Here is a 22,674-nt window from a genome sequence, read left to right on the forward strand (position 1 = left end):
AGCATCCCCGAGCCCTGGGGCGCTCGCAGCCCGACCCCCAGCCCAGCCACGGCAGATTTAGGGAAATGTCAGAGGTTTCACCCCAAGGCACCGGGTGTCGGCATTTCCTGGCTCTGTCAAACCGGGCACAGGGAGACCAGAGCATCCTCCCGGCGCACAGCCGGGTGCTGTGGCATTAATTAGTGCCTCAGCTCAATTAGGGCGTGGGGAAGGGGAGGGAAGCGAAGGCAGGGGTTGGCTTGTGCAGCACCCAGGGCAGGTGGGGCCACGGGCAGGACCCCCCAGCAGCCTGGCCCGACCCTCGGGGCTGTTTTGGGCTTGGAGCATCCCCGGGGCTGGGCTCCTCCCTGTGCCCCAGCAGGGCCACCCCAAGGTGTCCCTGGGAGCCCCTTCCTGCCTGGGCCAGGCAAATCCAGGGGTATTTTCCCCTCTAATTACAGCATTTTCATCCTCTAAACCTTTCCAGCAGCCAGAGCAGCACGGGGGTGGCACAGCCCGGGGCAGGGCTGGGTGCCGAGCCTGCCCCTGCTGCCCAGCCAGGAGGGAGTGCCCGGAGAAATGACCCCAAATCAGGGAGCTTGGGATACCACGGGTGCCCTGGCAAGGGGCAAAACCCTGCTGGGGAGCCGGGCTGTGCTGGGCAGGGCAATCTGCTCAGCAGGGTAATTAAAAAGAGAGTTAATGCACAGCAGGAGCCGCTGGAAAACCCCCGAGCCCGCCCAGCGCCCCATCGCTCCTGGCTCTGCACGGCTCTGGAGACAGCCCAAGTCAGGCTGGAGCGAGGGAAAAGGGGAAAAGAAGCAGCTCAGCTTCTCCCAGCACCTGAGGCAGAGGAGATGCCCTGGAGCAGGGCTGGGGACAGCCCAGCAGCTTCCAAATGGAGCAAAACACTGAAGTGTTTCACCTCAGCTTGTCCAGCCGATGGGAAAGGGAGGATTTTTACAGGTGTGGGTTGGAGCACACGGGTTTCAGCACCCAGGGATTCTCTGGGATGCAGGGATGGAACTTCCCAGCTGCCACAGGGAACAGCTGCTGATGGTGCAGCTCTGGCTGCCAAGAGCTCAAATCCACCAAAGATGCACAAGGGCAGGGGAGACCTCCCCAAACAGCCCCCAGCACGCTCGGAGGAACAGCAGGGTGGAAATGGATGGGCTGAAACCCAAAGCAAGGTGACTCCCCATCCGTGGAAGGGGCTGGATGGGGCTTGGAACAACCTGGGAGAGGGAAAGGTGTCCCAGTCCCTGGCACGGGGTGGAACGAGGTGATCTTTAAGGCTCTTTCCAAACCATTCCATGGCGAGTCCCTGGGATGGAGGAGGGGTCTGTGGGTCTGCAGAGCGGCTGCTCCGAGGTTTTGGAGCAGGAATAGCGGGAGCAGAGCCGCTCCCTCCCGCAGATCCAGCAGCGCCGCTCTGCTCAGCGCTGAGCTGCAGTCGGTGACAGGAGCTGCCACTCCGGTCCCAGGGACTGTGACTAACCCTGAAACGCGCCCGGGGAAGGTGCAGGGGAGAGCAAACACTTCCTTTCCTCCCTGGGAAACTCCAGGAGCCACTTTGCAGCCTCGGGGAGCAGAGGACACCCGGCAGAGCTCGGGCAGGGGACAAGGAGCCGCCTCCCAGTCAGCCACGGCTCCTCCCAGTGCCGGCACTGGGAGCCCCGGCCGGAGGTGGCATCCCCCAGATCACGGCTGGGATGTCACCACACGCAGTCCCCCAAGCTCCTGCTCTGCCCTTCCCGCTTCCTTCAGCGTTTTGTTCCATCCCGCCCTCCCAGAGGATGCTCCCGCAGCCGCTGCCTCCCAGCACAGCCCTCCTGTCCCTGGGCTCTGTCCCTGGGCTCTGTCCCTGGGCTCTGTCCCTGGGCTCTGTCCCTGGGCTCTGTCCCCTCTCTGCTCCGGGCACAGCTCCTGTCCCTCCTGTCCCTGGGCTCTGTCCCTGGGCTCTGTCCCTGGGCTCTGTCCCTGGGCTCTGTCCCCTCTCTGCTCCGGGCACGGACACAGCTCCTGCTCCAATTCCTGCCCAGCATCGCACCCCGCTCCTTCCCCGCGCTGTTTCCGAGAGGTTTGAGCTCGGCTGGAGATATTTTTAGGAGGTAACGCGGTGCCAGCTCTCCCGGGAATCCTTCTGTCCCCGAGTCACTCTCTCGGAGCACTTGGCTCAGACTGGGAGGAAACAGCACGGAGAAATCCAAATCCAGCCACCTCCTCCCCTGGAAACTTTAATAAAACCAAAGCTTGGCTTTTCTGCTGGGTCTGAGGTTCAAGAAATTCCATTTCACCCTGGCTTGAGGTTCAGTGTTGTACCATCCACGAGAAACCAGGAGAAAAAAAAAAAGTAAAAATCTCCATTCATTTTTTCACTTTACTATTCCCTAGGGGTGAGTTAATAAAATAATTCCATTTTGCTCTGTCTGCTGGCTTCAGACATCCCACAATGCCCCTTCCCAGACCTGTCCCCACATCTCAGGGGACACCTGGCACCTGGAGGGGTCGGGGCTGTCCCTCATCCCCAGCAGCAGCAGGTCCCAGCCCTGCTTTGGCTCTTCTGAGCTGAAATGATGGCAGAGAATTCTGAAGGAATAAACTGGATTTTTTCCAGACTCGTGGCCTTTTGCTTGGAGAAATATTGTGACTCAAAATCTCAAAACGAGCAGTTAAATGCTTAAAAAAAAAAAAAAAAAAAGAAAAGAAGAGGACCTGGGGAGGATGGCCAAGATTAACCCTTTCCCTGATCACCCCCAGTGCTGCCTCCTGCAATTCCCTGAGAACTGGCTGAGGGTGGGAGCAAAGGGACCTGGAGCAGCTTCCAAATGGAGCAGAACACTGAAGCATTTCACCTCAGCTTGTCCAGCCGATGGGAAAGGGAGGATTTTTACAGGTGTGGGTTGGAGCACACGGGTTTCAGCACCCAGGGATTCTCTGGGATGCAGGGATGGAACTTCCCACCTGACCCAATCCCCACGACCTGCCAGGACATCGCTGTGCAGCTGATGCTTCCAAAATATCCAAATATTCAAATGATTTCAAATCATCCAGAAGGACCAACGCACCCAAAGTGTGGGGGATGCAAAGGAGCCCAGACAAGGAGCTCTCTGAGCTGTCACCAACGTGAGATTCCTGGCTAAACACATTTCCCTGCTGGCTTTCAGTGGGTTTATCCCACAAAGGTCTCCAAGAGTCCCAAGTGCCTCTGGACGCAGCTGGGCCTGCACTGACAGATGGGATTTCCCTTCCTTTGGGGCATAGCAACCCTGCAGCCCCAAGTGCCTCCGGACACAGATGGGATTTCCCTTCCTTTGGGGCATCCCACCCCAATCCCATCCCATCCCTCACAGCACTTCCCTGCCTTTTCCCTGGCAGGGATTCGCTGGAGTAGCTCCTCAGAGAAGGAAACAAAACCACTTAATTGAGCGCTAATTAGGGCACTTAATCACTACCAAACTCAGCTCCTGCTGAACTCCACCTGCGATTTCACTGAGCCGCAAACTTCAGGTGCATTTGGCCCCAGCCTCCCACGGGCTGGTGGCAGCAGCAGCCCCAGATTCAGTTCAGCTCTTGATGGCTTGGCCCTGGTAATTCCAGGCCTGAAATCCAAATAAATGTCTCTTTTCTACATCAAAATTCCTCACAGAACACATTCTGTTAAAGCAGCTCACTCCAGTTAAAAACCACCTGGGAAAAAAATGAACACTGGTAGGTCTGGGATGTTCCCAACCCCAACACAGCTCCCAAACCCCATCCTTGCCCTCCTGTCCTTGCCTGGGACTTGGAAATCACCAGGGAAGACCCAGCTGGGACTATCTGAATATTTTTAATTGATTTTACACCAGCTGAAATGTTGCAACCACTGCAGTGTTTTGTATTTGTGTTTGTTATTTGTATTTAGGAGCTTTTAAAACAACTGACAACCACTAAATGCACTCATTATTAGCAACTCAAATATTTAACAGCTGCTGCTGCTGTGTAATTAATTCATGCTTCCCTTCCCAGCTTTCCCTCTCCTGCGGGTGCAGAAACATCCCCCACACTCCAGCAGATCCAAAGAAGCACCACGAGGGAGGGGAGGGATTGGAAGGGACCCTAAGGATCATCCCAACCCACCCCTGCCATGGCAGGGACACCTTCCAACATCCCAGGCTGCTCCAAATCCCATCCAGCCTGGCCTTGGGCACTGCCAGTGATCCAGGGCACGCTGTGCCAGGGCTGCCCACCCTCCCAGGGAGGAATTCCCTCCCAATGTCCCACCTAAACTGCCCCAGTGTCACCTTGAGGCCACTCATCCTGCCACAAATGATGTGTAAAGCATTTCCCCCTGCAGCTTTGGCTGCAGAGCACAAGGACAGGGTTACCCTGGCACCACCCCAGTGCCACTGCTTCCCCTCCAACCCTCCCGGACACCTCCTCCCACCCGGGCTCTGCTCTGGCCCCGCAGGGCTCGCCCAGCCAGGCCGGCCTTGGCAGGAGCAGGAGGGAAGCAGAGCAGCAGCAGCCCCGAGGTTAATTAGTGCAGCACTTTACACGTTGGGAGTTAATTACGTTTCAGAGATTGTTTCCTTTTGCTAAATGCCGAGCCCACAATGGGAAGGTCTGACTTGTCTCAGGGGCCTTTCCCAGTCCATTTTCTTTCTCGTACCCATCAAATAGGATTTGTTTTAAGTACCTCCAAAACGGAGCTGGCACGGGGGCTGTAAAAGCCCCTGCTGGTACCCAGAACTGCTGAGCAGCACCAGCAGGTCAGAGAGCACCTCTGTGCTGCAGAGCCAAGGGCAGAGCCTCTCCACAAATGTGGAATTTGAAGCAAAATATCATTTCATAGAGAAATCATAACCACGGGATGGTCTCCACCCCCACTCCAGCAGAGGGTGTGGAGAGGAGCTGCAGGGACCAGCCCAGCTCCCAGACTCCAGCATCAGTCCTGCCCCAGTGGCACTCAGCTCCAACCACTTTGCTTTCTGCCCTTCTGGATTTGGTTGTTTTCTCCCAATTTCCAGGGAATGCTCTTCCTGCAAGTCCAACTCATGTTCACTGGAGTTAAAATTAGCTCACTGATTTATTTCCTGCTAAGGTGTGACCCAGCAGGACAAGGGCCAGACAGCATTTGGGATTTACAACGTGGTTTTACAGAGCAGCTGCCTTCTTCCAATCTCCCCTGCTCCTACTGCACTGTATTCCCATAAATTCCTCCTCACAGGACCCCACTTTCCTGTGCAAAGGTGAACTGCAGTGAACCACAACGAAATGAAAACCTGTCCTGCAGTGAACCTCAACAGCTCCAAGCACAGGCTCCTGCTCTTGCCTTTAAATGTCTCTGCTCCAGATCAGTCAGATGGTATTTGCAACAAAGGCTCAGGAAGCCCAAAACCAGGGGGAAGAGGGAGGAGAAATCCCAGGGAAAGGCAGCAGCAGAGCTCCAGGGGTGATGGAGGACCAGAGGCCCTGGGTAAGCTCTCCCTGCTGTGCCAGCACAGCAGTTACAACCTGACTCTGAATTATTCACTTCTCCTGCTCTGCCCCATTCCTGCACAGCTTGCAGGGATGCAAACACAGCAGGACCAGCATCCTCAGCCAGCCAGCAGGCTGGGAGAAGCTAAGGAGTGAAATTCAAGGAAAAGCCTCTGGCTGCTGTGGGTTTGATCATAATGACCTTTATTGGAGACAGGAGGGGTCATTTATTATACAGAAGTAACATCACACCATTCTCTTCCCATTTAATTCCTTTTAGTCTCCTTATAAATCTGTAGCAAAAGTGCACTTTGAACAGTTTTTAATCTATAGTATATATCTTTCAATATTATCTCTCAGTCAGGTATTTTATTTGTAAAAAGGTATCACCAGATATACAAAATACATGTCTAGTGTACTACATTACTTTTTGTATTTACTGTTTAGATTATTTTTAACTCAGTGCTCTCTTTTTTTTTCATTTTTTGCAAGACTCAGTGATGAGAGTCTTCTGGTGGCATCACCAGGAGAGGACTCACAGCTTGTGTGTGGAGAAGGGGAGAAGACTCTTAGCCAGGAACAATTGTCACACAACAGGAACAAGATGACAAGAACATTTGCTGCTGCTGCTGAATGTGTCTCTTAAAATGACAGTACTCTGTATAATAAAAAAGAATTAAAAAACCCAATGTCCATATTTGATCTTCTGGAAGAGATGCACCAGAATGGAAGCTGTACCCAGCTGGAATACAATGGCAATGGTTCATTTGCATTTTGAAGGCAGGAGTTAATTGCTAAACATCACCTTTGTGGTCATGAGAGGAAGGAACAGACACGGGCAGCACGAGGAGCTGTGAGATGCTGCTTTCCTGAGGACAGTGTTTTGGTAAAATATTCAATATCCTGCACAAGCCACAGAATTGCATAAGTTAAAGATCCTCAAGAACAACAAGCACTGGGGACAGGTGAGGGGCTGTGACAGCCACACTGAGGACACAGAGCTCAGGGACCCAGCAGAGCACTCACTCCCAGCTGTGACAGGCTTTGGCACAGCAACAGGACTTCTCCAAAAGAAACCTGCACGAGGTTTTCTGAGATTTCTCACCAACTTCCTCAGTCTTTTCTTCCTAGTTATCCTTGAGATTAGAATATATACACATAAGAGATAATTGCTTCGTTTCAGTCTTCAGCAGACCAACCATTTCCCCTGGGAAACAAGGCCTAGAGAGGTAAAACAATCAGAAGCATTTTAGGGGGTTGTGATTCCCAGAGGGGGACAAACACCACCAACAATGGCTGCAACACTGACCAGGTGATGTCTGCTGGCTTGGCTGGTTTTCCTTCTCACCTGTTCATTACCCTGAAGACTCAGAACCCCTGGATTAGCTCCCTAAACACCCCTTCCCCTGGCCAACCTTCCCAAGCAGTGCTGCTTCTGTGGATTAGCATAGATTCAAAATGCAACTTGCATCAGTTTGCTTGGAATTGAGTGAAATGTGGAACAGATCCTGCTTCAGAATGAGGGCACTTTTGGTTTATGCAACAGCTCCAAGAAAGGCTGGAATTCCCAACTTTTCTACAGCAGAGATGGTCTTTGACAGGTCAGGGCTGCTCTGCTCCCCTGGAGCCTGCAGCAACGGGGCCTGGAGGCAAAACTGCTGCTCCCAAAGGAAAATGCACAGCAGGAGAGGCTGCGTGTGGAGACAGTTCTCTGCCTTCTGCAGGAGAAACAGAACAGCACAAATAAGAGTACAAAAAGAAGCAGTGCTGTTTGTGTTCTCTAAACCCAAGAGAATGCACAATGGGGAGGTTTACAATGCTGCAGAGAGAAGGGTTTGTCTGCTTTTTCTTTATAAAAATTACAGACTTGACATTTCCAATATGTCTTAGCTTTGTACTGCTTCTCAAGTCTGAGTCACCAAAAATATCCAGCAACCAGCTGCTGCTCATATCCTAAAATATGCCTTCAGCTGACACTGAATATTGAAATCGTTCTGCTAAAATACAGAAAAACGATGGCAGAAACCAAGGTATAGCCTCAGGCCAACTTTAAATGGTAAAAATCCTACAATGCTACTTTGAAATCTCTTCTTGAGTTCATGAACAAATAAGCAGCCGGGTTTCAAGTAGAGGTAACACAGATTTTGGAAGATAGCACATTAAAAAAAAAAAAAAAAAGCCCAGAAAGAAAACTGGAACAAAAGCTCTTCTTGTTAGGGCAGTTCAGCACTGATCCTCCAACGAGGGCAGGAGGGAGCTGTCCCTCCCTGGGGCTGTCCTGGTCCTGCACAGCAGTGGGGAACTGCTCTGCTGGCACAAACGTGTTCCACTGCACAAAGCTTGATCCCTTTTCCTTGTGTCCATCCTCTGGGTCTCGTCTCAGTCCCTGGACTGGTAGAAGAGGATATATCCAGACTCAGAGTTTTTGGAAATGTCTGATGTTAACCCATAGAATTCTTCAATGGCCTGGGCGTCAATTTTCTGAAAATTAATGGAAGTTTTAATTAGCTTCAGTCACATCACCACCCTAAAAGGCTTTTCCCAGATAAACCATTATTCCCAGCTCTTGGAGGTGATCTGGAAACCAAGCACTGCTGACATGGTGACACTCCAACATCATTCAATCCAACTAAACATTTTTTTTTTCCACTTAATAACTTACTGACTATTGAAAAAACAGGAAATGAGGATGAAATAATAAACTTCTCAGAAGGGGTGCAGTTCTAAGCTGGACTACAAAACAAGTGATCCGTGAAAATGGATCCTTAAAGGACTACATGATATTCTTATATTTGCTTTTCTCATGCTGGTACCTTGCCTGAGTATTTTATAATCAAATGATTTTATAATTTAAAAAAAACCCCAGTCACTAATCAGGCAAGGTTTTTGTAGAGATGTGTAGATTGAAAATTCAGCTAAAATAACTCCAGATTTCGAAGTTATTGTGACCCTTTTAAGGAGAAAAATCTGCAAGTGCTTCCTGAGTTCTGTGGGTGTCATCTAATGATGATCTTTTGTCATAAAAGAGCTTTTCTTCCAAGCAAAGCCTTCTGGAGTATTACCACAAGGTTTGTGTCTTAAGAAAATCTGCTTGTATTTCAAGTTGTGACCTCTGTGCAGAAAAGCTGCTTTGCTCTCATACTCCAAGCAGCAACTGGAGGGAATTTTGAAGGGTTTTGAAAGCTGTCCTGGTCCAGGTCCTGAGCACAGCTGCCTTCCCATCAGTGAGCTGGATCCTGCAGCCCAGGGACTGGAATAAAACATTCCCAGGCACCTGTGCTGCTCAGCACCCCACTGGGATGGAGTTTTTTAATCCCTTTAGGACTCTGGATCCCCAGAAATGAGAGGCTGAGGAGGAGATGAACCTCAAGTTTCCTTTTATTCCCAAGGAATAAAGCTGAGGAAGTAAAGAAATGTTGCAAACACAAGAAGCCCTGGGTGGAACACCTGCCCTGCTGAGGAGGAGCAGAGACCAACCTGTGATTGCACCTTGAAACAAAGGGACCCTCCTCAGCTGCAGAACCCACTTGGAGAAGGTGAAACCTCTGCTCCCTGGGCAGATTTTGGCATCACCACGAGCTCAGCAGCACTGGCTTCTCCCCGTGGCACTGCCAAACAGCAGTGAGCTGGGAGCAGCCTTTTCCCAGCACAAGAAAAAACAGACAGGAGTTTGCAGAGGATGCATCAACTGCAGAAATTCTCTCCTGAAGGGTTTTGTTACTTCTATTAAAAAATTAGAGGGGGGAAAAAATCCCCCAAACAGATATTTTGTCTTTTCTCCATTCAAGGAGTGAGGGGAAGCTGAAAGCTGAGCTGGTGCATTTTCACACCATTTATTACCATAACGTTACTACAGACTGTTGGAGGCACATTTTAACAGAAATACAGTGAAAGAACACTCCTCAGCTCCTGCAGTATATTTAGCAGACAAGTCAAACATGTTTTATTTTAAGTGCCAGCTCACTTGCCATGCAATCAAGCCTATTTCCACTACTCATCCTGAATGCAACTCAAACATTTGATCCATATTAATTCATGCCTCAGATATTTTTAGTTTCAGCACAGCAAAACTGACTTCCTTCTTTAATTTCACTATGCACAGAAAACAGAGTGGAACTGAAAGGGGATTATATAGACTCTGCTCTTCCCATTCTTATTGACCAGATCTGGTTTAACCCAGTTGTAACTGCAGAGAAACAAGCAGTGGATGGCTGTTACTCTAAAGCTACAACTCCTAGGATTCTGCAACCTCACCAGGCATTAAAAATGATGTTTCTTATGAACTGAGATTTGCTCCTTTCCAGACATCTATTCTGGTTCTCCAAACCAAGTGCAGTTCTGCAGTCCCACTGCCAGCATCCAAATCCCTGAGCCATTCTGTGCCTCCCCTCAGTGTGAGGAGCTCCATGGATGGATGTTTCTGGTGAACTCTGGCACTGGGGGCATCCCCTGGCTGCTCTGGTGACAAATGTCAAACCCAGATCACTGGCTCAGGTTTTCAATCCGTTTTGCTTGGCTCAGGATCCCCCCTGGACTGAGCTGTGCCCTGGATTTGCTGTTTCCCCATATGCTGCAGCATGTTTGGGGATCATCAATCTCCAATTTAATTGAGAGTTGGCCCTCCCATGAAATCCTAACAGACAAATAAATCTGCCTTCCCCACTGCTGACATTTAGTGGGTAATGAGGACAAACTCCTTCCTATTTTCAGTTTGGAGCTGTTCACTCACATCACTTGCCAAAAATGCAAGAAAGCTTTTTGTATTTCAGGGGGAAAAGGCTTTTCCTGGCTTTCAGATGCAATATCTGTGAACAAGAGCTTTGCACTCACCTGTTCAAACCTGTTTTGTTAGGTGGCCACACCTAGAATTGAAACCCTCCAGAGAGCTTTGTTTTTACAGCATTTAAAAAAAAATATATAAAAGAAGATGAACTTGAAAACCAAAAGCAAGCCAGAATTAAAGATAAAAAAGCAACATAAAGGAAAAAAATGTGTGTTTTTTCCCAGAAGAGAGGAACTACACGACAGCTCCTTGGATTTACTGCCCAATAACAGAGAGCACACATTTAAAAGCCATTTTTGGCACATCTATGAAAGTGTCAACAGTGCTTGCAGATAAACAGAAATCTGGTTTTGCCCTAAGATACAACATAGAAGTGACTGATAGAAAACAAATACAGAATAGGAGGATGGAAAAAATATTTTCCATCTTTTAAAATGTGAAGTTCATCTCCTGGATGGAAAACTGGAAAAAATATTGCACTCCAAAATATTGGGGTGAACACTATTTCTAAATTAGGTGTCATAATTCTGTACTTGGACTATGACAGAAACAGAGGAAAATGACCCCAGTAAAATAAAAATGGGGAAAAGGGAACTGCTGACAGCCACACACACTGGGGAGCCACCCCTGATGCTCAAAGCCATGCAAAGATTGGAAAAAATTAAAAATGGGGAATGTCCTACATTTTTATTTCAACACAAGCATGGATTTTGCTATATGGACACTTCATCAAGCCTTGACCACGGGATCTCCAAGACAAACAAAGCATTTTCATCTTTACAAAAAGCAGCTCTGCTGTGGCATTTGTTCTGCTGTTTGATATTTGCTTAATAATTAAGTGAAATCCATGGATGTATAAATATTGTGGCTACCAGCCTTTACAGATATGTTGGCAGAAAAGGAAAAATTTCCTTGAGCTGTTTCAACATCATCACTAAAAATAATTTTTTTTTCTACAATTTGTTGGTGAAAAGTGACCCAAAAGAAAAGTGAGAAGCTCTGAAGTGCAGCAGTGAAATGCAAGTTAGCAGTGGCAAGGAGCCTAGAAATGGGCTGCAATGAGAGTTGGGGTGTTGTTTTCCTTACCCACCTCCACAATGTCATCATCAAAGAGCAGCCAGAAGCCGTGGCTCTTCACGATGGTGATGTAATGCCCTCGGTTTGGGCCACTGCAGGAACAGGGATTGCAAATTCATCAGCCACGAGCCTCTGCCCCCCAAACCACCTCTGCTGTCCCTGCTCCACGTCCCAGCTCTCCCCTGGCCAGGGTTTTTGATTTTTGCATAATTGCTTCAGTTAAAATGTCGCTGTTGGCGACTTGAAAATACAAAATATTCAAAACACACAATGCTGTAAAGATTTCACATCATCATTCATAGATTTTAAAAACCAAAATTAAAAATATTTCAATCTCTGTTTTGTTGTATTCACCACTGCTGAGTATTTTGATTAAAATTGAAGTTTTGAATTCAATCAGCTCTGAAATATTTTATTTCACAGCAGGAATTCCTTTATTCCTCAGTGTGGTTTAACCTGAACACAGCCAGATCTTCTGGGAGAGCTCTTCCCACTTTTCTGGTGGAGGTTTCCAATTCACAGAGTGGAATTCCTTTGTTTAGGGCAACTAAATAAAACTAAATTTAAACTTAAATTTAAACCTAATTTAAATTTAAACTGTAATAAAACTCTATGTGCAAAATGTTTTAAACAAGTTCTGAGAACTCAAAATATTCAGAAAATCTCATTTATCTCAAGCCTTTGGTAAATTCCTGGTAAGAACTGAAAGCAGGTGAGCTACAGGAATTCTAAAAGCTCCACATAGGATAAAATGTTCGAGGAAAACAAAGAAAATAATTTAATAATCTGAATAATTAATCACCATTATCCAAACATGTAAGTGGAGGCACAGGTATGGGAAATAAAAACTACACAAGAAAATGCATTGCATGAGATCCTAAAATGGTAAAAATTATATATAACTCTAAGTGCACCACAACAAGAATCTTCTAGAATTATATGATGTTTATTTATACTAAATCTATGCATTATTAGCTTTTTTTCCTCACAAAGATATTTCAAAACATTTATGTGCTGTCATAACTGGTTATTTTAAAACTCACACTTCCTGAAGGCAGTTAGAAATATTTTTTCCCTTCTATGAGAGCTTTCTTTCCTAAAATGCTTAGAAGTTTTTTCCTCTTTGCTTTTAAAACCAGAACTGAAGCTGCTAAAACTAAAATTTACTGAAGAAAATAAGGATATTTTAGAAATCCAGCAGTGCTCAGTTTATTCCACATGATGGCACCAGCTTCTAAAGAAACTTCAAGGGTTTAGGCAGCAGTGAGATGAAAAACGTAATTTAATTCTATTTCAGCAGGTGTTTTTCCAAGATTTCTTTTTCTCCCATTTAGATTTCCTGGAAAGCAGGGTTAGGGGTGGGGGTTTTTATTGTTTTGGGGTTTTTTAATGACTGCTCTTTGCTACAGCTCAAAGAAAGAACCAGTCTGACGTGTCACTGTGCTGATGACACAAATGACACAAAATGACACAAAATGACAAATCTGAGCCTGTAAAGGAAAATTTAAAACAGTAAAATGTTGGAATCCTGGATGCTGAGAATTTTTAACTTTCTGTGCTGAAAGGCACAGACCCCCAAGAGAACACTGCACTGACCTGAGGCTGTGGAGAAGCTTCCAAAATTGATTAACAGCACTGGGATTGTGGGTGTGGAGTTGGTTAGAAGGGTGTCATATCACAGAGTGGAAAACTTACAGTTTGGGGTTTTAGGATATAGAAATAAATATCAAGCAAGATGGGGGTTTTAGGTGGAGGCAGGTTGTTCTTCTTTACCTTCTTGCTTCTTCATGTGTTTGGGGGGCATTTTGTAATTGGGCACAAAATCCACATTGCAGGCTTCAAGGGAGTAGTGATTGGGTTAAAAGGGAAAATAATCTGGGTGTCCTTTCTTAATTGGATAGTTTAGTCTTAAAAGACCTTGTAACAAGAGATTTTTAACCATTTTTTGTGCCTTGCTAAAGAAAGGCTGCAGAACTCATGGTTGTGAGGCTGTTTTACTGATAGAAATAATAAATACCTGAGTCTGAACATGAACTAACTTCTCAAGTGCTTCAAATCCAGACCCAGAGAAACCAACAGTAAAAAAATTACAGTAAAACTTAAAATAGCAAAAAAAAAAACTAGTAAAAAAGACAGACATTTAAAAAAAAAATCCAAATACTTCCAGCCACCCAGCTCTGACAAGGCTCCCGCAGTGCCAAGCAGAGCTCTAAAACAGCACAGGGATGAGGGATTCCCCCAGAATTCCAGGGCAAGGCAGGGGCTGTGCAGCAGTACCTGCCACAGTGCACCACCACGGCCACCAGGTCGTACATCCTGTCGGGGTTGGTGGCATCCCCCGAGGTGTTGAAGAGGCGCAGCTCCAGCGGGAACACCACCCTGTAGGACAGCTTGGTGTAGCGGTGCAGCTGGTCCATGTACTTGAACCTCTTCAAGTGCAGAGCCAGGATCATGGGCAGCTTCTTCACCCTCATTCTGGAGCACAAAAATGTGGGAAATAAAGGGTAAGGATTAGGAAATTACCCCAAAGAAAGATTTGTTCAAGAACGGCTTCGTTTTGAGGAAGCGCCGTAAACTGAATCCACAATATTGATAGAGTAAAAAAATCTTTTTTTTCTCTCTTAGTGAGAACAGGCAATATTTATTCCAAATTATTAACAGCACAACTGACATCTGAGTGCAAGACAACTGCAGGAAAACATCAATTTTTCACCCATCAGTGGGAAGAAAGAGCTGGAATAAATCTGTGTTGCTGCTCTGGCTGTGACCAAGTCTGAGGGGAGAAATAAGATTTTTTGTACCCAGTACTCCCAGACAAAGCAGATGGAATGTTTTCCAGTGGCTTTAAGCTGATTAATGCTAACTGGGGAAAATGTGGATGTCTGGAAGCACAAGATAGAAACTCTTCAGGGGGAAACACAGAATGGATCTCCTCATGACGAGGCTGCCATGAAGTTATCTGGCCTCTCCACTTCTCCTTCACCAAACACAGACCTAAACAACCTCACCTTTTCTTTGCCTGAATTCACCAGGTGTATTCACCCAGAAATTTAAAGAGAACATCTCCCTCAGCCTGAATGTTTGGCCCTTACCTCTTCTGTGCCTCCTGTTTGCTGCGGCAAATAATAAATACCTGAGTCTGAACATGAACTAACTTCTCAAGTGCTTCCAATCCAGACCCAGAGAAACCAACAGTAAAAAAATTACAGTAAAACTTAAAATAGCAAAAAAAAAAACTAGTAAAAAAGACAGACATTTAAAAAAAAAATCCAAATACTTCCAGCCACCCAGCTCTGACAAGGCTCCCGCAGTGCCAAGCAGAGCTCTAAAACAGCACAGGGATGAGGGATTCCCCCAGAATTCCAGGGCAAGGCAGGGGCTGTGCAGCAGTACCTGCCACAGTGCACCACCACGGCCACCAGGTCGTACATCCTGTCGGGGTTGGTGGCATCCCCCGAGGTGTTGAAGAGGCGCAGCTCCAGCGGGAACACCACCCTGTAGGACAGCTTGGTGTAGCGGTGCAGCTGGTCCATGTACTTGAACCTCTTCAAGTGCAGAGCCAGGATCATGGGCAGCTTCTTCACCCTCATTCTGGAGCACAAAAATGTGGGAAATAAAGGGTAAGGATTAGGAAATTACCCCAAAGAAAGATTTGTTCAAGAACGGCTTCGTTTTGAGGAAGCGCCGTAAACTGAATCCACAATATTGATAGAGTAAAAAAATCTTTTTTTTCTCTCTTAGTGAGAACAGGCAATATTTATTCCAAATTATTAACAGCACAACTGACATCTGAGTGCAAGACAACTGCAGGAAAACATCAATTTTTCACCCATCAGTGGGAAGAAAGAGCTGGAATAAATCTGTGTTGCTGCTCTGGCTGTGACCAAGTCTGAGGGGAGAAATAAGATTTTTTGTACCCAGTACTCCCAGACAAAGCAGATGGAATGTTTTCCAGTGGCTTTAAGCTGATTAATGCTAACTGGGGAAAATGTGGATGTCTGGAAGCACAAGATAGAAACTCTTCAGGGGGAAACACAGAATGGATCTCCTCATGACGAGGCTGCCATGAAGTTATCTGGCCTCTCCACTTCTCCTTCACCAAACACAGACCTAAACAACCTCACCTTTTCTTTGCCTGAATTCACCAGGTGTATTCACCCAGAAATTTAAAGAGAACATCTCCCTCAGCCTGAATGTTTGGCCCTTACCTCTTCTGTGCCTCCTGTTTGCTGCGGCACTGCTCACAATAGTATTTGTATTCACTGCATAGAGTTTCAGTGTTACTAAATCCCCTGTGGAAATCAGAGAGTGGCATGAGCAGGGATATTCCAGAGCAACCAGGCTGAAAATGCTGAAAAAAACCCCAAACAACACACAGAGTGATGAAGCTCCTTTCATTCATGGTGCTCCCAGACCCATTTGATGTGTATTTGTCTCATTCCTGGGATGCAGCATCAATGTTCAGCTGGAAAAATCTGGAATTTGCATTATTAACTGCCTATTTTCTGGCTAGCAAAAGTAATAAACAGCAAGAAGGTGACTGAGTTTTGTTTCCATCAGTAGCCATGCCATGTTTTCTTTAGTGGCAGAAATTAAATGTTCACATCTCCAGCCATTAAGTAGCAAAGTCTGGATGATCCTTCAGCTCTCAGCAATTAGAGATCCATTATCAGCTATTAAATAGCCAGATGCTGGATGCAAATTAAATATCCAGGCAGCTGATAAGCCCTGGATCCAACAGACAAACACACGGAGCAAATGTCTACCAGGAAAAGCCAAACTGACCCTTAACATCAGGGCCAGGCAACTGAAATTCAATAAGAATATGAAAATAATCAAGAATTTATTGTAAAACCAAACACCGCATGTTCATTTTTGATAAAGCCTGGCTGTGTGATGTTAACAAATTCAAATCCCCATAAAAGAAAGTGAAAATCAATCTTAGCTACCAGTAGTATTTATTAACTACTAAAACCCACTTAGAAACCTTCCAAAACTCCCAATATTTTGCCCCATGTCAAAGCCTACAGAGAATAACTAATCCAGGCTCTTTCCTTGTGACCAGGGCAGGTATTTTTTCCATTCCCAAAGAATTCTGTTTACCTTAGACAATGTGTAATTGATGTATTTTGTTCCACATCAACCGAGAGGTCCAGAAAGTCCTCATCTTTGCTACTAACCTTGAAAAAAAAATAGTAAGAAGAGATATTTGGTAACAATTTAAAGCTGGCAGATTTCTTTTATCCAATTCTGGAGTGGTGCAACGTGATTAAAAATAAATGTACACACACACAAAGAGGCCTTTTCTTGAGGTAAACTAAAAGTGATTAAATAATCTGATGTGGTGTTAAAATCTGAAGAGGAGCATCAAAAAAATAGCAACAACAAAACAAAGCCAAAAACCCATGGAGAAAAGCACAAAACCCCAAACACTTCCTCGTGAAACATCTCTCCCCCTTGAGACTTCAAGGCACTTCTGATTATTTCACTGGCAAACCCAGGTTTTAACCACTCAGAGCTCTCACTGCAGAGGTTTTAACCACATTCCATTTTCTCTGCAGCCTGCTGCAGCTTTCTGCTGCATTTCAGGGTGTAACAGTCAATACTCAGAGGCAAGGCAGAAACAGGCAGATGGCTCCTCAATTAAATGGGTTAGCAGGGAGGAAAACCATCTTTCCATTTGTGGAACAGTCACATTTCACTGCAAAAACCTTGAGACAGAATCCTATTAATGTCATTTTTAGAGCTTCTCCTCACCACATAGCCATAACTTTAGATTTTAAATGCCAAGAGCAGTCTTTTCTGTTGTAATCACTTCTTGGGTTTTTTATTTCTCTCCCCATCTGGGTTTTCTTTTTTTTTAGCACTATTAAGTCAGAGGATATGACGAACTACAAATCCTTGGCCTGAAGGTGCTGTGGTTCTAATTCTAGACTTCATGCCACTTTTTTGGGTCTCAAATAGAGTGGCCAGCACCGAGCACAGAATTCCAGTTCAAGCAACTCAGTTCATGCCAGAGTTAAATGAAGAGCAACTCTCATGTAGGAACACAACATCAACTCTCAGTCACTGACACAGGGAATAACATGGAGACAAAAAGGCAGCTTGGATCAGCCAGGTGCAGCTGCCTTGATGGAAACAGGGAGGAGAAACAGGGAAAACACTGGGCTTTTTCTGGGCAACATACCTGAATGAGCACTGGTTTGAACACAGAGTCCTAAAATAAGCTATGCTCCACATTTTAATAGAGACAGTGCAATTTCATCTACCCTAATAAATGAAAAAGGGTGCTCAGTGTTAGGGAAACCAATCCAGAAGCTGGGAGAAAGCTAAAGAGGAGTGGTGTGGTGGTGCACGTACAGCCTCACAGTTAAGACATCTGGTTTCATTGGTTAGTGTTCCTTGGAAGATTTCATGGACCCACGTCAGATCAGGCTTGTCTCCTTCTTCACTCTCAATGCTGCCATTCTGGAGCTTCCCATTCTGCTTCTCCTGCTTCTTCTCCTCTTGCAGTAAGTCAGCAATAGTGTTCAGTAGGTAGTTTAGGAATTCGTGTGCATCCTGCTGCATGTAATTATCAAATAATTCTGGAAAGGAAGACAGGGAGGAGAATGAACAACTACAGGCACTTCCCAACAGCAGGTCACTGTGGTTTTTTTCCCTTCCCTCCTCTCCCCTGTTACACAGCTCTGGTAGCACTGGTGAGTTTGGGAAGAATTGCACTTTGTGGTTCTCTCAATGATTATCTTCAGCTTGCAAGAAACAAACAGCTGAAAAATACCTTTAAGGAAACTTAGTTTGGCCATTTCTCAGAACTGAAGAAAACCATGATTGGTTTGGGGCTTTTTGTAGTTTTTTTTCTTCTTTTCTTTGGAAAGGGAGATAAATAAAGAAATTCAAATGTGTTGCCTTGGGCCACTGGTTCATTAAATCCAGCAGCAAGGGGCAAAAATCCCCTACTGGAAGTTTGTTATCTTTTCAAGTTCAAGCACAGAGGAGAAATCAACAGCCAGAAATTTCCTCACCAAACAGCCCTGGGAAATAACCACCAGCTCTGATCCTAAGGAATTCATCCTGCCACAAATGCAAGAGAACAGGTTATGAGTGGCTGGGTCTCCTGTGAGAATTCATGAGAGCCTGGAGCTCATGAACCTGGAGTGTGTTTTGTTCCTCTAGGGAGCACCATGCCATGTGGAATATCTGGACATGTGCAAGTCCAGAAACACAGACACCGAGGTAAGGACAACTCACAGGTGGTGAACTTCACACCACAAAAACCTCCAAGAAACCTGTTCAAACTTGACAATTCAGACTCCAAAAGAAACCCGAATTTAACATTTTACATCCTTAAAAATGCAGTAAAAAATCATTTCTTCATTTACCATTTTCCTTCCTCAAGCGGGAAATAAATTTCTTGGGTGGGATGACTCCCACCTTCTTCTTTTGTGTGGCAATACTGTTGAAGAGATCAGAGAGGCAGGTCAGGAGGCTTTCCTTCTTTCGAGGCTGCACCTTGTATGCCAAAACCTTTTCCCGAAATGGCCGACAAAAATAAAGTGCCTGTAAGACCGAGTTGCAGTAGCAGGTATTGCCGAACTGGTCAAAAAACAAACAGAGGGAAAACAAAGGCCTTTGCATTAGGGCTGCCAAAAAGCAGTGACAGGAAGAGAGTTCAAGAATGGCACACAGTGAGACTGGAGGAGTCACCTGGCAGAGCTCATTTACTGGGGAATACGGGCTGGGATGGGGGAAACACTGGTGGGAGTGGGGAAAACACTGGTGGGAATGGGGGAAACACTGGTGGGAATGGGGGGAAACACTGGTTGGAATGGGGGGAAACACTGGTGGGAGTGGGGGGAAACACTGGTGGGAGTGGGGAGAAGAAACACTGCTTGGAAAGGGGGAAGAAACATAGGTTGGGATGGGGGAATGGGGGAAAAACACTGCTTGGAATGGGGGGAACACAAGTTGCAATGAGGGGAAACACTGCTTGGAGTGGTTGGAAACTGGTTGGGATGGGGGGAAGAAACACAGGTTGGAATGGGGAGAAACACTGCTTGGAGTAAGGGGAAACCCTGGTTGGGATGGGGGAAACACTGGTTGGAATGGGGGAAACACTGGTTGGAATAAGGGGAAACACTGGCTGGAATAAGGGGAAACACTGGCTGGAATAAGGGGAAACACTGGCTGGAATAAGGGGAAACACTGGCTGGAATAAGGGGAAACACTGGCTGGAATAAAGGGAAACACTGGCTGGAATATGGGGAAACTCTGGCTGGAATAAGGGGAAACACTGGCTGGAATAAGGGGAAACTCTGTCTGGAATAAGGGGAAACTCTGTCTGGAATAAGGGGAAACCCTGGCTGGAATAAGGGGAAACACTGGCTGGAATAAGGGGAAACCCTGGCTGGAATAAGGGGAAACACTGGCTGGAATAAGGGGAAACACTGGCTGGAATAAAGGGAAACACTGGCTGGAATATGGGGAAACTCTGGCTGGAATAAGGGGAAACACTGGCTGGAATAAAGGGAAACCCTGGTTGGGATGGGGGAAAGGCTGCACCTTGTGACAGCAAGGGAAGGGAGAGGAGACAACACTCACAGGACACTGGGAATACACAGAAAAAGTAATTAAGGGTTCAGCAAAGAATCCAAATTTGTGGAGACACAGCACAACTCATCATCCTGAGAGGGGAGAGGTAGCAAGGACACTAAATAAATACATAATAAATTCCACAGAATATTTGAAGTTGGGAGCACCCCCAAGGATCATTAGTCCAACTCTTAGATGAACAACCCACACAAGAGCAAACCCACAGCTTTGGCACTACCAGCACCCTGCCCTGACCAACTGAGCCAATCCCAGTGGCAAAACCCACCATAAATTAATAATCAAATCAGTATTTTCTGCTTATAACAGAATGTTTTGAGCAGCACATGATGCAGGGCCATGCACAGAGCAGCTGGTTTGCATCTGGCCTGTGTGAAGGCAGTGTCAGGCACAGATAAGGCCCTGCAGAGCAAGGAGGACACCAGGATATCAGCTTATCACCCACAACCACATTCCATGGCTTCAGAGCTGCTGCTCTGCAATCTACTGTGCTGCTGCTTCAAAAAAGGGACACAAATGCTGGGTTTGCCAGTCCCCAGATATTCTGGTAATGAGGTTCTGCACCCCAAGAGCAAGATATTTTAAATAAACCAAAAAGAGCATAAAAATCTGTCTGCAGAGCAGGTGATACACTGAGACATGGCCACTGTTCACCCAAATTTGGTGTGATTACTGCAGCAGAATGGTTTCAAGGTAACAATCACTTTGGCTGAAACAGAAAATGAACAGCTTCATTCATACAGCTCAAAAGGTCACAGATTATAGCTGCAGTAACATTGATTTACACCATATGCAAACAACAGGGAACAACAGATAAACTTACTGACATGAGGAAAATAAATATGGAAACTAAACAAACACATGAATTAGGAGAGAGAATCACTCACATGCTTGTTAGTGACCTACAAAAACAAAGAATCATCATGCTAAATAAATCTGCACACAACACAAAATATGCAACCGAAGTCTGAAAGCTGATTTGAAGATAGGAGCTTCTTAAAATGAAAATTGAGATGAAATTCTGCAATGAATTGTTCCACCACTGTTCCATCCTCTTGGGCTTTAGCAAATATAAACTATTTTAACAGTTTCCCACATATTCTGCAGTGGCTTTAGACACAGTTTAACAGAGTCAGGTTGCTTTAGCTTACTGATCTAAAAATTAAATAACTATTCAACCTAAAGCTTTGGCCTCCATTGCCCACGAGTTCAACACCTGACTGTATCTGCAGTGCAATCACACTTAATTTAACAGCACTGAAGCTGAAGCCATGATACTGCCCTCTTTCAAATGCTCCAATTAATTCCAAATCATGAAAGAACCAGAAATAACTTCAGGAAAAGCTCAGCAGAACAACAGTGTGAAAACACCACCCTCAAGAAACCAGTTGCAAGAAGTGAAGCCCAACAGTGTTAGTCATGTTTTGTCCTTCAAAACAGAGAATGGATGGGATTCTAATAACTCTGGTTATTTTTAGGATGCTGTTTTTCCTCCTCACACCATTCAGTGCTTTGCTATTTCTGTTACAATTCCATTTTTGCCATCATGGTGCAAACCTCAGCAGCTTTGGAATGGCCACCAACAATCCACACAGGGAACAGAATTCTGGGTGTCTGAAATACAAACTGTTAGAAACCCACACAAACTCAATTAACTGGATCTCTAATGAGCTCAATAAATACTATTTAGTTGGCCATACTTGGTGTGTGAAGACAGGGAGCATCTCCCAGCTCTCAACACAACCCTGACGACCAGAACACAGGAATGATTGTTTCTAGTGAGTTCTGCCAAAATTGCATTTTCCCATCATGAACAGGATGCCACAGAACCACTGCTGCTCTGAACTCACCAGGCTCAACACCCTCTGCACAGCTACTGCTGGCAGACAGCTCTGCTGCCCCACAGCCACACCAACTGCAAAAATCCAGCTTTTTGGAGGGCTCATGGCTACACCAAAAATCCAGAAGGAGTATTCAACACGAAGGAATTATCCTCCCAGTCCATGTCATTCATTTCCTGCACAAAACTTCCACTCCTCCCACAAGAGGGGTGTTTTTAGAACTAAAAAGTAACACATTTTAATTTTAAAGCCTCCCCTGCACTGCAGCATCAGTGGAAAATCTTCTCTGGAACAGCAAATGAACAATGGACACACTTTATTATTTCCAATTTTCCAGCTAAATATTAAATCCTAGAAGTAGAAATGAACCAGAGGAGGAAGAGTTCTCACAGACTCTACAAGAAATACATTTGTTTCTCTGTGTTTCAGATGAAATGCTATCTTGGTCAATAAGCACCCTGCAGGATGTGGTGTCTGTGCTCAGTCCCACTCTAAGTGAGAAGTTTCATCAATCAAGTTCTCAGAGAATCCTGCTAAGCTCCAAATTAGGATGTGAGTTAAAACCCAGCATAAACCCCAAAATTTTAAGCATAGAAAATTCACTTACATTGACCAAGCCAAAATAATGCTCATTCACAGGGAACTGCTCAGGACCAATCTCTTTCTCCAAAGCAGAGGCATTGGCGCCCTACAAAAAACAATATTTATGTTAGAGAAAATAGAAATTTCCAAAAAAACCCCCAAAGTTTAGGAAATAATTTACTTCCATTGAAAACCAGTATTTTGTCAGAATTAAAAGAAAGTGATGCTTTCTTATCATAAATGTACCAAGGTCTCATTTAAAATCTCAACTCCCTCAGCCAAAATTAGTATTCTGATCTAACAGAAGGGTTTTCTACATTTGGGTTTATTTGGAAATGACCA

General features: G+C 45.6%; 1 protein-coding gene across 4 annotated transcripts in view; it reads right to left on the bottom strand.

Annotated features, from left to right (window-relative positions):
• Window positions 1–5,617: 5,617 nt before the first annotated feature.
• Window positions 5,618–22,674, bottom strand: part of LOC120512622 (ubiquitin carboxyl-terminal hydrolase 12-like) — a 30,775-nt gene continuing 13,718 nt past the window's right edge. The window contains exons 2-9 of one of the 4 annotated variants that reach the window (XM_039731138.1): window positions 22,358–22,438; window positions 18,682–18,755; window positions 17,660–17,886; window positions 16,403–16,479; window positions 15,508–15,591; window positions 14,693–14,890; window positions 11,313–11,391; window positions 5,618–7,920 (exon numbers count right to left, since the gene is read on the bottom strand). In XM_039731138.1, coding sequence (XP_039587072.1) covers window positions 7,819–7,920; window positions 11,313–11,391; window positions 14,693–14,890; window positions 15,508–15,591; window positions 16,403–16,479; window positions 17,660–17,886; window positions 18,682–18,755; window positions 22,358–22,383 — 867 coding nt within the window. In that variant the 5' untranslated portion in view covers window positions 22,384–22,438 and the 3' untranslated portion in view covers window positions 5,618–7,818. Of the gene's footprint in view, window positions 7,921–11,312; window positions 11,392–14,692; window positions 14,891–15,507; window positions 15,592–16,402; window positions 16,480–17,659; window positions 17,887–18,681; window positions 18,896–22,357; window positions 22,439–22,674 lie in introns of all 4 variants that reach the window. The other 3 variants (XM_039731136.1, XM_039731137.1, XM_039731139.1) reach the window with 3 other exon arrangements.

This window comes from Passer montanus, unplaced genomic scaffold (assembly GCF_014805655.1).
Source record: "Passer montanus isolate IOZ18808 unplaced genomic scaffold, ASM1480565v1 scaffold76, whole genome shotgun sequence".
NCBI lineage: Eukaryota > Metazoa > Chordata > Aves > Passeriformes > Passeridae > Passer > Passer montanus.